Below are 15,163 nucleotides of genomic sequence, written 5' to 3' on the forward strand. Positions count from 1 at the left end.
CTCCAGCACTGCATCGACATCGTCCATGTCACCGGCCGCCGGCCCTTCGGCCAGAACCTGGTCAACATCTATACAGACGGGCAGCTGCGGCAGGTGGCTCAGCTGCGCTTTCCCTCCCTCAATGAGGTAACGCGGGGGGACCGTCTGGGTGCTACTGCCTTGTTCCCATCCTTCCCCTCCCTGCTCTCCTGGGCCAGGCCCCTCGCCTCCTAGGTGACCCAGACAGATCACGCTCTGTCCTGCCGCCCCCCCACAGCTTTCCATTGCTGACTTCTTTAGTTCCCTTCTCCTCTGGCCCTTCCCCTGTACAGCGACGTGCAGGTCGTGGGGGAGAGCAACTCTGCTCTCATGCTTTTGAGGGTGCCAGGGCTGAGGAAGGTTACTTGAGCCCAATTCAGCAAAGCATCCTTGCTTAGGACAGGGCTCCGAAGCATGGGCTGAACTTGGAGTAAGCGCTGGGCTGAACTGAGACCAGGCTGAGTGGTTTCATCCCCGTCAGGATGGAAGGGGGAGGGTGAGAGAGAAAGATCAAGCGGGGGTTGGGGGAGGCGTGTCAGGTAAAGGTCAGATCTGAAGGGCCTGACTTGAGAATCTGCAGGTGGGCAGTGGCAGGGGGGGACATCTTGGATGAAGTGATGCCAGGCCATGGAGCCCCACCTCCTGCCGGTGGGGAGCAACCATGCCCAGGAGAGGCTGGGCGGATGTGCGTCAAGAGAACACTCCCCTCGGATGCTCTCGGTTATAAAGGAAACCCTCGGGGGGAAGGGCCTGATCCCAACTCTACGCAGGAGGTTGCTCCTTCCTGGGCACCCTCACGTCTCTTCCCATGGCGCGGGGAGAGGTGCCCATCCGCCCTGCATGGCCGGTCATGCTGTCTTCTGAGCCGCCTTGCCACCCTCGGAGTTTGAGGGGCTCAACCCGGCTACCAGCTGGCTTTCCCCATTGGCCTGCTCCTCTCCCTGCTTTGGGTTTAACCCCTTCCTGGGTAACCAGCGCAGTTCAGAGCCTGGCTGGTGAGGAGCGCTGTGTATGGTCTTCGGGGTGCCTAGGGCATCCATGGTGTGAATCGCTGGGGGATTTGAGCAGCAGCCTGTAGTCGAATCTCACCGGGCAGATGTCCTCGTGTCGAATGCAACGGTGGTGCCGCAATAGCCGTGCCGGCCTCGGAGCGCAGGGCGTGGGCAGAGAGGCTTGGGCGTACCGGTCGGCACAGGGCGTGGTTTCCTCTGCACTCCGCGGGTCCTTCCGACAGCAGCCTCCAGACTGTCCCTGGATCTCCTGGGCAAGGGACCGCCAGTGCAGTTCTGGAGTCGGGCTTCCTGCAGCCCGGCTGCTGAACAGGATGAGGGAGGCGCTGGGCAGCCAGCGTGCTGAGCCAGGCTCTGCCCCATGAGTGGCTGCTCATCGGCGGATGATGATGGGGCTCCCTATGAGCATCGGGGTCCCTCTGCATGGAGCAGCTGGCAGGGCCAGGGTCTAAAACCCAGGGCATCTCCCAGCCAGTGTGTTAAACACGGAAATGCTGCCTTGGGCCAGGGTTCTCCCCGGCTCATTGTCTAGGTGACTGAGAACTGGAAGAGGTAAGAACACCACAGCGGCACCTCCTTTGACCCGAGGGAGATGGATTGGGTGGGTCCTACGGTAATAGTCTCGTTCATCTCTGCTGCCTTGGATTCTGGTATCTGAGCCATAACGTTAGGCCATAGACCAACTCCCAGAGACCCCATCACCGTTCAGTATTGGGAGGCTGCTCCGGCTCGACAGCAACCCCTGGCTGCTGAGGGGAGACCCAGGAGCCTCCTTTCCCATCGTGCGCTGCCCAATCCGGTCTTTACAGGGGCCGGTGGTGGAGGGCAGGTCCTAGTCCCACATCTTTGGGTGGAGGAGGAGGGCTTGATCACGGTGGCTACAGAAAGGAGAAGTCGGCAGCCACCTGCCGCTCTGGTCTCTGGGAACATGACACTTCCTGCTCGCGTTGCGGCAGCACCGGGAGACCCTAACCGAGGACAGGACCCCAGTGTGCTCGGCGCTGTACAAAGGCGCGTAAGAGACAGCCCCTGCCCTGACGAGCTTTCAGTCTAAATACAAGTCAAAGGGCCTGGGGGGGAGGGGGCACTGGAGGAGCCACGTTACCCTCCTCTCCTGGGCTCCGTGCAATTGTTCCCTCTCTCTCTTTTCAGTCGTTCACCTCGTGTTGCATCGGCTCTGCCGGCCACCGGACGACAACCACCTCCACAGTCTACCCCTCGCCTTCCCACTCGCCGGAGCCAGCCTTCCCCTCTCACCCCTCCCTCAGCCGCTCCCAATCCTTCCCTGCCTCGTTGGCCACGCACTCCTGGACTCCCGGGGCCGCTCAGCCCCCCAGAGAAGGCCAGGTGTCTACAACCGTAGCAGGGAGTCAGGACACGGAGTGGGGGACCCCTACGTCCCTTGAAGGGCACCTGGGGTCGGTGTCCATCTTCTGTGAAGCCCTCCAGCAGACCCAGGTCAAAGCACTTTTCTCCTCAGGTAGGTTCTGGGTCTCAAAGGGAGAATCTCCCCCTTGGGTGCCTCTCCTCGCTCAGTGAGCCGGTCTGAGGCGTGGTATCCCTCGTGCAGCTCTGGGGACGGCCCGGAAGGCTGTTCCCCTGCTGCAGGGGGGTTTTTGTAGGGGGGTGAAGCAGGAGGAAGAGGGGCAGTAGGGATCTCTCGGAGGCCTCGGCCCTGCAGGGCTCAGAGCAGTGCTAGCTGTCTGACACAAGTCGCTGCTGGTGGATTCCGACCCTGAGTCCCGGCGGGGCCGGGAACGTGCTGAGGAATTTGTGGGAGCTGCCTCCCCGCTCCCGGCAGCGTGGCTGGGGATGGCGGCGCCCCACCCACACCCCACCGGTGCACAGAGAGTCCCAGCTGCGCAGTGATTCCAGAGCACCGATAACGCGGTCTGGGCCGCAGGGCCGAACAGGGTGTTTAACCAGATGGGTCCTGCTGCAGGATGGATTTCCATAGCCTGGATGGGCCCCCACGCTCCCTATCCCCAGAGTGTGCGCTAGCAGGGTGTGAAGCCCCACCGTGCCGAGTGCACCGCTCCCCTGGCTTGGGAGGGCACTGGGCACTCTTGGTAGAGGCTGCCCTGGCAGGGACCCGTGCTGGGAGGGAGAAGGGGGCAGGTCGCTCTTGCACAGGGGCTAGGCCCACGGGGGTCAGACCAGGGATAGCTGTACTGATCTCTGCACTCGTTGACCAGTAGGGTCAGCCCCAGGGGGAAGCACGTGCTCGGCTCTCTGGGCCAGCCCGGCAATGGGGTGCCTGTCGCTCGCTCACCCCACTCTCCGTTCCCTCCCGCCCGCAGGACCAAACGTTACATCACCACTCAAGCCAGAAGGCGACTTCCTGGAGCTCAGCAGCAAGCTGCTCCTCTACTACACGCCCCAGGTAAGGAGCGACCTTCCTGGGCACCTCTCTGCGGTTCGGTCCCTGCCGGCCCCATCTCGAGGGATTGGCACGGCCGGTGCTGCTGGGGGTTCGCTGGGCCGTGCTCAGAGGGCTCGGAGAGCGCGCTCCATTGAACACTGGCCAGCTCTCCAAAGGGGCTGGGAGTTTGTGGGTGGAGCTGGAACGGTACGTGGATAATGGGCGTGCAGAGATGAGGGGCGCACTGCAGCGGGGTGACTAGCTCTGTATGGAATTACCAGTGTCCTGGGCTGGGCTGGCCCATGGTGGCAAGTGCTTTAAACAGCTCTGGGACCTTCCTCATTAGGGGATGGTAAATCCTTCAGTCTGGCCGGGTGCTGCTCTGCAGTTGTGGCAGAAAAGGAATGCCATACAGCAGCCAAAACGGATCCTAACCCCGCACGCCTGCTCGGCCCGCAGCTCAGAAGAGCCCCGCATGCCGGGAGCCTCTGGGTGTGGGGAGACATCACAGTCAACCTGCGGAACTCCTTGCCAGAGGATGTTGTGAAGGCCAAGACTATACCAGGGTTCAAAAAGGAACTAGATAAGTTCCTGGAGGATAGATCCATCAATGGTTATTCACCAGGATGGGCAGAGATGCTGTCCCTAGCCTCTGTTTGCCAGAAGCTGGGAATGGGCGACAGGGGATGGATCGCTTGATGATGACCTGTTCTGTTCATTCCCTCTGGGGCACCTGGCACTGGCCACTGTCAGAAGACAGGATACTGGGCTAGATGGACCTTTGATCTGACCCAGTATTGTCTGTCTTATGTTTCCTGTAGTAAACACGCAGCCCTTCAGGGGCTAGATCCTTCCTCCCCCGGTGTGTGTGGAGGGTAGAGTTAAATCACATGCCATGGGCTGCCAAAGTAACTGCCTTCCCAGGGCTGCAAGTTCAGCACAAGTGACTCTGTGACTGTTTGAGGTTGCTGTTTGTAACAAGGGCTTTCCTGTGGGTGCGAAGGCCAAGACGGTGGAGCTGTTCTTTGTGCTAAAGCTCTTGGGCTGTCATCCGATGGGTCACGCCCACTGGGCTTCACTGCAGAGGAAGGGTTTGGTTTAGATTTCGATCTGCTGTCATCTTGGGGCTGTGAACCCCTCCGGGCCGGGGGATGATGGGTTCCACTGTGTGGTGGGACCTGGCTTTTACGATCCACGTGGGTCGGTGAAGCAGAGTTTGTGCTGCACCATATTCTAGCAAGACAACACACACAAGTTTGAACCGTTCAGCGTCGTGAGTCCCCTGCCCAGAGCTGAGCGCACTGCTCCTCCAGAACTGCCTGGGGAGTAAGACATGAGGCTTGGGATATCAGTCGGGCTCTCCCATGGAGCAGTGCTTTGCCCAGCTGGGAAGCCTTTCCTTTAACTAGATCTCTGTAGCAGCCACTCTGACTCCTGATGACAAGGATTACGCAGACGGGACCCCCACTCTTGGTTCTCCTGGGTACATGGTGTTTTCCATAGGTGTGCTCGCTGATACAGCCCCTGCCTTGAGGAGCTTCCAATCTAAACAGACCAGACGAAGTAGTTATCCCTGTTTTACACAGGCTTGGAGAGATCAAGGGACTTGCCCAAGGTCACGCAGGAAGTTTGTGGCGGAGCTGAGGACGCTGGCTCTCTGGAGTCCCAGCCCAAACCCCAAGGCCACCTTTCCTCTCCTTCTCTCCCCTTGTGTAGGGCTGTCAAGGGCGATGGCTTATGCCAGGACAGGGAGCATGTGTGTGTTGCACCTGTTGGCATGGCCATAGTATGTGCTAAAGCCGTGTCATTTGCTTGCACCATTGTAGGCCTGTAAAAATAACATCTGCCTGGACCTGTCTCCAAACCGTGGTTTTGACGGGAGGCTGACCGGACACAAAGTGGTGAACTGGGATATCAAGGTACGGTTCTGCCTCTTGGTCTCTCCTGCCTCTTGGAGTTGGTGGGCACTGGGCCAGCGAGGTTGGGACTCAGTGGGAAATGTGGTCTCGGGTAGCCAAGCAATCCAGGAACTGCGGCTTCCTACCGCACTAAACTGGGATCAGTGCATCCTCACGTTGTCAATCGCATGGGTTCGATCACCCAGTTCATCTCCTTCCCTATGGGACATAGGCACCGACTCCATGGGTGCTCCTGCCCCAGAGCACCCACTGGCAGCCTTGCCAATCAGCTCCTCCCCCTATCCCAGCACCTGCCACGCTCAGCTGTTGGGCGGCGTGCAGGAGGCGTTGGGGGAGGAGGGGAAGGAGTGGGGGCAGGAAGTGGCAGAGCAGACGTGGGGGTTTGGGGGGAAAGAATGGGGGGGGGTCGAGCATCCCCCTGGGAACAGAGGAAGTCGGCTCCTATGCTACAGAACGCATAAGAGTGTGGGGGTGGGTCTGCTAAGAAGGATCTCCTGCACTGAGGCTAAAGAGGCTATTCTTCAGTTACATTTCACTGCCAGGGAGACTTTCCTGGCACTTTTCTTAATGCCATCCCATTCGCTCCTAGCTTCTCTCCCTGCATGGCCCTTGGATCATTCCTCTCTGACACTCCCACCCATAGGGTTCCCCTTGCCCCATTACCCCCTTACACTGAGCTTGGCTGAGCAATAATTATTTGTACCCCATAGTCCCTTCAGCTCCCAGATCATTTTCCTTGCTCTTCTCTCAACCCACTACCAAGATATTGACGCACTGGAGGAACACTTGAACCCTGCATCCCAGGCTCCCGTGTCAGGATTGCAAAACACTGGCAGTCTTGTGCTGTCCAGGGTGCCCCCGATAACGTCGCGGCCCACAGCATACGGTCCACGGTCTCGCTGTGCGACTCGCACACACACGGCGGCTAATCAAACGCTGCTCTAGGACAACAATCAGCCTGGCAGCGTTTTGAGACCAGTTGCCCAGAGGAGGCAGAGACCAGTTTATTTGCTTTTAAGACCCTGGTGCTAACTTAAGCTTTCAGTCCTCTAGACCGTTTAGATTCAGTGGGCCTTATTCTCTTCTACAAAGGAGTAGCCCCCCTGAGGTCAATAGAGTTAAACTGGTGTTGCTGACGAGGAGTCAGGCACAGCTGCTGAGACGCGCACACACCCGGATGGTTTTGTTGCACTGCTAAACGCTTGTTCCTGTTGTGATTGTTCCCCTGGCTGGCTGTTGGGTTCTGGCTCTGGGAAGCGGCGGCTGGCTCTCTTGCTGACTCCTAGGGGCAGTCTCCTGGCCTGAGCTGGCTTGGGCTGGAGGGTGTCTCTGGCTGGTAACTCGCCAGAGTCTTGCATGTTACTTACCTGAGCACTGCCCTGTAAGAGGCAGCATCAGCGCGGGCAGGGCAGGGGCTGGCGAGGACGGAAGCTCCCTGCCGGTCTCGGTGGATCAGCCAGGGCCCTGTATCTCTCTCTCCTCCTGTAGGACGTTGTGAACTGTGTTGGCGGGATGGGGGTGCTCCTCCCATTGCTGGACCAAGTGGCGGCCGAGAGAAAAGAATCGGAGGACAGCCAGGAAACCCACGACCTGGTTGGGCCAGAGCTGACGTCCTCGCGGAGTCGCCAAGGCATGCTCATCCCCCTGAGCAAGTCCTCCGGTGAGCGCAGCATCGGCCTGGCTATTGCTGGGAAAGCATGGGAGGGGGGCAGCGGGAGACCAGCTCCTCCACATGCCGCTGGAGCCCTGAAATTCGCCTGGGCCATGTACCTACCTGTCCCTTGGGCAGCCAGCCCCACTCCCCCCCTTGGCAATAAGAGCTGGTCCCTGGCTGACCCTTCTCGTCCCCTCCTGCAGAGGGCAGACTGGAGAATAATGGCGTGGCTGCATTTCTGCTGCTGGTCAAGAACTTTATCCAGCATCACCCCGTGAACCAGGAGAGCCTGGTGCAGTGCCACGGGCCGGCAATCATTGGAGCTCTGCTGCAGAAGGTAAGAGACTTCCAGGGCCAGCCGGTCAGAGCCTAGGTCACCTAGGGAGCTAAACAAGGCGGTGCTGAGCCCAGGGCCTAACACATGGTGCATTAAAGCCAGCAGCTGGGCCACTGCATGTGCCTGCAAAGGGGAACGTCCAATCGGGGAATACACGTAATGCCAGCAGTGCTGGCTGCAACCCAGCTGGAACAAGCTATGATGGGTGACCTCTGCTCCCACTTGTTTTCGCTAGGGCGTTGACTCTGGAGCATACTGATGGCGTGATCGCAGAGGAGTTGGAGAAATAAAGAGTATTTTATACATGTTGTGGGGACACCCAAACACGTATCCCTTTTACCCCTCATGGTTAAGAGTTTATTCTCTCCTTCTCTCTCACCACCCGAAATGGCAAGTCCTCTGCTACCTTCAAGCCCCCTCTCTGGCTTAGGAAAACGTCTGCCAGTCTTTTGTTGTGTGTGGGTCACATGACTCGTAAGTCCCAGAATGCCCTGCGGCTGCTGGATGGCCACCCACCCAGCTCGCACTGCTTTGCACTTTGTCAGGTCTCCAGCCTCATGATGGACATGAACGTGCTGGTGGCGTTGCAGTCCCTGATGGAGCAGGTGGCTGCCGAGGGCCACAGCTTCCTGCTACACCTCCTGTACCAGTTCCTGCTCTTCGACTTCCGCATCTGGAGCAAGAGTGACTTCGCTGTCCGGCTAAGTAAGGGGGGATCTGGGGGTCTGCTTCCCAGCTGGGGCGGGCCTTGGCAGCTCACGGCTTCCCCCTGTGTGGGTCAGGATCAGCAGCCTCCTGGCCAGGGTGGTTTGGCCGAGAGCTTGCTCCATGTCCCGACTGTCTCTGCTTGGGAAATACGAGTACGTACTTAATCTTCTGGATGTGTCTGCTCTCCCCCTCTCTTTCCCCAATGTCTGCAGGTCACATTCAGCATTTATCGAGCACCATCAAGGACCACAAGCAGAGGAGCCGCAAGAAATACGGGGTCCAATACATCCTGGACTCCATTCGGACGTACTACGGGTGAGTAGTTAAAGGCTGGCTCCCGGCTTCCAGCTTGCCCCTGTTTGTCCCGGTGTGTTGGTTGAGCTGCTTTAACCCTTCAGTGCCTGGAGAAGAGGGGATGTCCTGGGGCAGCCCATGGGAAAGCTGAACCAGTTCCTTGGCTCCAGGCGGTCTGAGACGATGTTCTCTCCAGCCTGCTCTGCCCAGGGCCCGTCCATTTCTTTTCCCTTGTCCAAGGAGCTTCCACACGCCAGTGGAGGCATGGGGGGGGGGGGGAAACATGGGCAGCAGGTAACCCCCCCCCAAGGTCGGTGAGGCTAGCCTGCTGCCCCGCCTCTTCCTCTTGAGGCCCCCACCCACCCGCCAGAACCCCAAGTGCCTGCCGCCCCCTCACCCCCTGCTTCCTCTAGCTCACGCTCTGCCCTGAGGCCCCGGCCGCCCCGCCACCCCTGACCTCCAGCTGGAGCAGAGCCCCCGCCGGCTTCAGGGGAGATGGGGAGCATGGGCGGGGCCTCGGGGCAGAGCGTGAGCGGGGTCACACCTGGGTTAGGGGAGGCTTAACCTCCCCTGCCCTTCGATACCCGCTGCCCATGGCAGGCTGTTCTGTGGGCGCTTCTCAAGGCTGGAGTAGAACTGACTCCCTGGTGGGGCTGCTTTGCCCCGTTCTTGCCAGTTCTGCTGCTGCTTTCGGAGTCCCCCTGGACGCTGCGATTCTCGCTCCGTCCCCTCCCCCAGTTCGCCCTACGGCTCTTGGATTCCTGCAGCCTGAGAGTTCCTGTCCTGCACGCCCCGCTGGGCAGCTCTGGGATCAGGGACCATGCCTGCCGCCGTTGGGGGCGAGGGGGGCTGGAGCCCTGTCAGGGGTGGCAGTATAAAGCGAAGCCAGGGGAGGCTGAGGAATGCTGTTCTCCCCCGTTTCTGCATCCGGGCCACGCCGTCGGATGCCCTTGGTGCAAAGATCCCGCCCTTTTCCCCTCGCAGCACTCATAAGGAGAAGCCGATTCCCACGGACGACGTGAAGACGGTGCAGATGTCCCTGTTCAGCCTGGTGAAGGATTTCCTCAGCAAGAGCTTCTCTGCCGACGAGATGCAAAGCGTCCTGAACTACCTGGCTGCGGTGCATGATGAACACCAGGTGTGGTGGGGCAGTCGGTGTGGGGAGGGGTACCACTAGGGGCAGCGCCTTGTGGTTAAGGTGCAGAATTGGAACTCGGGGGTGCTAAGTTCATTGCCTGGCCTTGCCACAGACATCCCCGGATGACTCTTCGTTTCTCTGGGCTTCCATTTCCCATCTTTAAAAGGGGGGGAGCGATCCTTTCTTCGTCCTGCCTGTTCAGACTGCAAGCTCTCCTGGGCAGGGACTCTCTTACTATGGGCTTGCACAGCACCTGGAGTCAGCGGAGTGACGGCGTGGTGCTCGGGAGGACTCTGTGTATTTGTGCTTGATCCAGCCCTGCAACCTGGGGTCTGGAAGCCAGGCTGTGTCCTTAGTGATGTCCCCAAGGAAGATCCCTAACCCAGCTCGCTCGGCTGCAGCGGGGCTGGCCCTGGGTAAAACTGTGTGGTGGTGAGTGATAATCTGTAGGACATGGGGACGCACAGGGAGCTGACTGGCTAAGGGCTTTGTCTCACCTGCCAGTTAGTGCGCGGCAAGCTGGGGCGGGAACGTACAGCGCGCTACCAAGCGTCCGTGCGGACCCAGCTGCCGTGCACTAGCGGGTCTGTTGTGCGCTCAGACCTGCTGTGGTTCGCAAGCTGAGATCCGGGCGCACCACGGCCCTTCTAGCGCACAGCAGCAGGGTCCTCGTGGCTAGGTAGCGCGCAGCAAAGGCACGTGCTGTAGATTCACACCCCAGCTTGCCCTGCTTTAACTGTCCATGTAGACAAGCCCTCGGGAGCTGTTTTTCCCAACCATAACAGCACCTTCGGCAACCCCCGTTACCATGAATATCCCACCTGAATCCCTGCCAGTCACTCGTCTGAGAGCCGGGGAGGCGTGGCTGTATCCTGAGGCCAGGCCGAAGGGTTGCTGGGTCTGGGGGTGATGGCCAGTCGGCGTACACGGGCCATCTCCGTCCAGGGGTGTAACTGCGTCCGTGGCCATTGCAGGTGTGTGGGGTTCTGGAGGTGATCCATGGCTTGCTGAAAGAACCAGCCTCCCAGGAGCAGCTCTACGCCTTCCTCTTTGAGTCGGGGAACGTGGAGATCCTGTTCTCGCTGCTCGTCCAGAGGAAGTTCTCAGACGAAGTACGGGAGAGAGTCTTCAAGGTGAGACGCGAGTCCTGGAGTCTGGCGTTGTCCGCGTCCCCCTGGCCTCCAGCACTAGGCCCCCGCCACTGGCCAGTGCCCGTGGTGGGTCCCCTCCCCTAAGGCCGGTGCTCACCCTCCCGCAGGTCCTGTACAAGATGCTGAAATACGAGAAGGCCCACGAGCGCAGCAAGTACCGCTTGAAGCTGAAGGACATCGGCTACCAAGGGCTCATATCGTATCTGAACGACATCCCGGTGTCCATGCTGCTCTTCCGGTGTCTCCTGGAGCAGGTCCTTGGCTCAGGTACGGCGCCTGCCTGGAGGCTGTGGCCCTGCTGCGTTACCCAGCCAGGCGCGAGCCACGTGGCTTGGGGGGCGTGTTGCTAAAGAGAGCCTGGGATTTATGGAGCCAGGGGTCAGCCATGCGTTTCGGACCTGGGATCACCCGCCTGCAGCCGGTGGTCTCCACGGGAGGCAGGCTGTGCTGTAGCCCGGGAAGTGTCCGTTAGGTCAGTGCGCTGCGGGGCCGCGTCCCACGCCCGGTCTTGCTTCTCATCCCCCGCAGACTCTCCCAGCTACAAGGACCTGATGGCTGTGGTGTACCTGTCCCACCGGGCGGAGCTGGCAGTCAGGCTGGATACCTGCCGGAAGGTAGGACTGTCCGGCGTGGAGCCCTCGGGGCCCGCGGAGCCGGCAGAGGAGCTCTGCAGGCTTCCCTGACGGTGCACTGTTGCAGAGAGACGAGTCCACGTCACTCCCTGCACATACAGCCCCAGATGGGCTCAAACTTGGGCCTGGGGCATTAACCCATCGGGCCCCCAAGCCTCCCTAGTCAGCTGGCTCCGTCTCTTTACGTGCCCTCCAGGCCCCATGTCCCTGGAAGCTGTTGCCCTCCGAAGGCGGCTGGGTGTCCTCAGGAACTGGCGTCTGTCACTGAGGCACTGCCCTGTCTCACGCCGATTGGCCATGCAGCCCGTGCCCCGAGCAGATGCACCTGCAGGCTGACCTGCCGTCTTGCCCTCTTGGTCAGGGCAGGGGCATATTGGCAGAGCCGTGAGCTGCCCTTGTTCTATAGACAGACAGACGCCATCCGTCTGCAGGGCTAAATGCAGACGCCCTGGATTACATCCCCTGTTGGTCTCAGCAGGGCTGATGGCGCCCCTAGATCCCTCGCACCGCGCAGTCCTGGGTGACCGTGCTCAGCGGAGCCAGGCTTGGCCCCATCTCTCTACGTCCCTCCCAAGAGCGGAGGGCGGGGAGAGATGCTGATTAGCAGGACCTGGAGCCACGTGGGGTGGGAAGCCAGCTGAGCGGCCGGCTGGCTGCCGTGGAGACCTTTGAGGCAGCCGGTGTCACGAGGAGGGCTGGCCGGGGAAGGAGCCACGGAGCTGGCAAGGGTCCAGCGCAGCGTGGTCGAAGGCTTGCAGCCCTCCCTTGACGTCCCTGCCTCAGAACTCGGAGCCATCCCCAGCGTGCCGCCGCAAAGGGGCGGAGGAACCCAAGGCCCGAACACATCCCTAGGGTGGTGGCTCTTGGTCTCTGCTGGATCAGTTTCAGCTGCTCACCAGATCTGGGCTTGTGGGGGATTAGTCCCCGCGGGCCTGTGGGTGTCTCAGCAGGTACTTGGGTGCTGCGCTGCTGGGGCCGTACGAGTACCTGGTGAGGTGAACGGAGCTCTGCTCAAGGACTGCGGGCGTGGCTCGGGCCGTTGCATCCTTGCTGCTGGACCCAGGCCAGCGGAGAGCATGGGGGCTGTAGATGTGGGAGCCCCGATTTCTGGGCTGAGGAGCGTCAGGCGTGACCCCGCTCCTGACCGCGCGTGAGGCCCTCTAAGGAGGATTCCCCCGCCCCATGGTGGGCCGTCTTGAGGGGTGCGGGAAGCAGTGGGCAGGCCCGGCGCCCTTTGTTAACCCAGTCTTGCCTGGACCGTGAGGGCTAGTCACTAGTGGACGTTGGGCGAATCCTTGTTTGCTCCAGTAAAGGCGGGCGAGTGGATTGTGCAGCTGAGCGCCCTGGCGCTCGTGCCAAACTCCTCCCTCTCCGACGGGTACGGGGAGTGGGAACAGGTCTGGTCAGCCACGCTGGTCCGTGATGTGCCCCATTCTCTCTTCTCCCTGCCTGCAGCTCTTCCACCTGATCTACTCCCAGCACGACATGGTGAGGCAGCTGGCGAAGCTGGCTGGCTGGCAGGACACGCTCACCAAGCTCTACGTCAAGGAGTCGTATGAGTCCCGCCAGCACAGTCTGAGCGGCTCTGCCAACGGGAACTGTCTCGGCCTCCTGAAGCTCTCGGAGCACGGGGGCAAGGAGTCGGGCAGCGAGGCCGGGAAGGAGCGGCTGGACAGCACCAGCCATGCCCTGGCAGACCTTCAGGACCTGGATGTCTTCCTGCCGGTGGGCTTCGAGGCCTCTGACCACGAGCTTTCCGAGGGCTTCTCGGACCACTCCATCTCCCCAACCGGCGGCTCCAAGCCCTTCCGCTCCTATAACTTCAAATCCTTCGACTCCTTGGACCGCACCAGCCACTCCTCCTCCTCCAATACTATCGACATCCCCGGCCAAGGGGAGGCCCCCTCCACCGACGCCCACCAGTTCGACGGCGTCTACCACCCGCTCTCGCCCTTCTGCATGTCGCCCTTTGACCTCGGCCTCGATCTGGCCAGCACCTGCTCCACCGCCACGGTGGAGAGCGGGAACCAGACGCCGGGGAGCTTGCCAGGGACCCCCTCCCCTCTGGAGTACTTCAAACCTTTCCCGGGCACGCGGGCTCGCAAAAGCTCCAGCCTCTCCAACGTCCTGGATGAAAGCAGCTACCAAGAGACTCTGGCCAGCGATGACGTCTCCAATACCAGTAACCCCCAGGTAAGCTGCTGCACCCCATGGCCAGCAAAGGAGCCGCTCTCCCGGCCCATGTTGAGAACATCCAGAGGGGAGCTGGCAGCAGTGGATGAGCAGGGATGCTGCTGTCTGCAGTAAGAGGGGTTCACGTCGATAAAATCGGGACATCTGGTCACCCTACAAGACCATGCCCGCTGGCAGCTGGCCTCCCCAGATGAAGGATGCCAGGGTATCTCTGCACCCCTGGATGCACTAGACCAGCGCTTTGTTGTTCACCTGTAAACCAGGTTCCCGCCTCTCCCCGCCGTTCACCCCTTCCTGTTAATTTTTTTCCTCCGGTCCCCGCCATCTCTTCATCAGCATTTGATTCTGTGCAAACAGCCACCCACTGCGAGATGCACAGGATGCACCAGTAAGGCAGGGAGAGAAGTCTCTTGGCTCCAGCGGGACCCCTCTTAAGATGTGCCGTTAACTCCAAGTCTTTAAGAACAAAATGTCCAGTCTAGACCCACACGTCTCCTTGCGTGTTATCTGCACACACGTGTCCCAAAGATTCTGCTGCCCAGTGTGACAGGCTGTAAATGACACTCTTCGCTATCTACATAGTAACGCACTGGACCCAGAGGATCCCTGTCACCTATATGCCCTCTGGTGCCCTCTGCCAGCTGGCATCAAGAGATCCTTGGGTCATGGTCCTCTGTCCCTAGATGCCCCACTCTCCCAATCCCATCCCCATCATGTCCGAGCAGGACCGTTGTCTCCACCAGGGGGCACTGCGTCCGCCATCCCCTCTAGGAGAAGCCCACGGGGAGTGGACCAGCTGCTCAGATCAGCATGTGTTTTCCGCCTCTCCCCCCATCTCAGCAAACGCCGGAGGAGGAGCTGTGCAACCTACTCACCAACATCATCTTCTCGGTGACCTGGCGCGGGGTGGAGGGCTGGGACGACGCAGCCTGGAAGGAGCGCGGGCAGGTCTTCTCTGTCCTCACCAAACTGGGCACAGCCTGCGAGCTGGTGCGGCCACCAGACGAGATCAAGCGCAGGTGGGTGCTGGCAGAGTGGCAGGCCTCCTCCCGCCCGGTTTGGGAGGTGGAGAAATAGGATCAGAATCGGGCCCACAGGTGTGTGACCCTTCGCCCCGTCCCCCTCAGCTGGGCCAGAGGGCCCAGGATCCTGGCTGCCAACGTGCCCGAGCTTGTGGGTTTCTGGCAAGTTGGCCCCTCGCATGGGGGCAGCTCACTGCCGGGCCCTAAGGGCACCTGGCCTGTCGGCCAAAGGAGCTGCTTCATTTTACCCCTTCGGAGCCAGGGCCCTGCCCTGCCCCCACACCTGCCCATTTCTCTTCCCCATTCGCACCTTGGAGGGCGTGGGCTTGTGAAAGTGACGCGTCAAAGGTAGCTGTCCTGGCTAGCAACCCCCTGCTAGTCCAGCCCTGCACCCCCATGCCCAGCTTGTGTCCTTTGCTCCCAGCCAGCAGGCTCACGCCATCACAGCCTTCCAACCCCAGGCCCAATCAGGCCCGGGCCACTCGCTCCAGACCCACACCCCCCTGCGATCCCAGCTGTGGACCTCGCCCACTCACTCCTGACCTGTCCTTTCTATTCCACTCCTGGGCATCGCATGTGTCTGAGTGGGGTGCATTTCATGATGTCCCCGCACACATCAGGAGCAGGCCCCTCCCCATCCCTCAAATGCATTACACTTGCCACCTGGGCATAGACTTGAACTTGGGCATCTTTGTAGAGGGGAAAAGCCACTAACCCCTCTGTTT

The 15,163-nt window shown here is 60.6% G+C and overlaps 1 protein-coding gene across 1 annotated transcript in view; it reads left to right on the forward strand.

Moving 5' to 3' along the window:
- The window catches only part of NBEAL2 (neurobeachin like 2), a 173,507-nt gene that overhangs the window by 127,199 nt on the left and 31,145 nt on the right, over window positions 1-15,163 (forward strand). Inside the window, 16 exon segments of the mRNA XM_073334853.1 lie at window positions 7-126; window positions 2,181-2,508; window positions 3,329-3,411; window positions 5,217-5,309; window positions 6,798-6,969; window positions 7,167-7,300; window positions 7,846-8,005; window positions 8,221-8,323; window positions 9,287-9,440; window positions 10,415-10,573; window positions 10,699-10,858; window positions 11,120-11,205; window positions 12,679-12,773; window positions 12,985-13,105; window positions 13,108-13,416; window positions 14,257-14,435. Of these exon segments, the coding sequence (XP_073190954.1) occupies window positions 7-126; window positions 2,181-2,508; window positions 3,329-3,411; window positions 5,217-5,309; window positions 6,798-6,969; window positions 7,167-7,300; window positions 7,846-8,005; window positions 8,221-8,323; window positions 9,287-9,440; window positions 10,415-10,573; window positions 10,699-10,858; window positions 11,120-11,205; window positions 12,679-12,773; window positions 12,985-13,105; window positions 13,108-13,416; window positions 14,257-14,435 (2,456 nt within the window).

This window comes from Lepidochelys kempii, chromosome 2 (assembly GCF_965140265.1).
Source record: "Lepidochelys kempii isolate rLepKem1 chromosome 2, rLepKem1.hap2, whole genome shotgun sequence".
Taxonomy (NCBI): Eukaryota; Metazoa; Chordata; order Testudines; family Cheloniidae; genus Lepidochelys; species Lepidochelys kempii.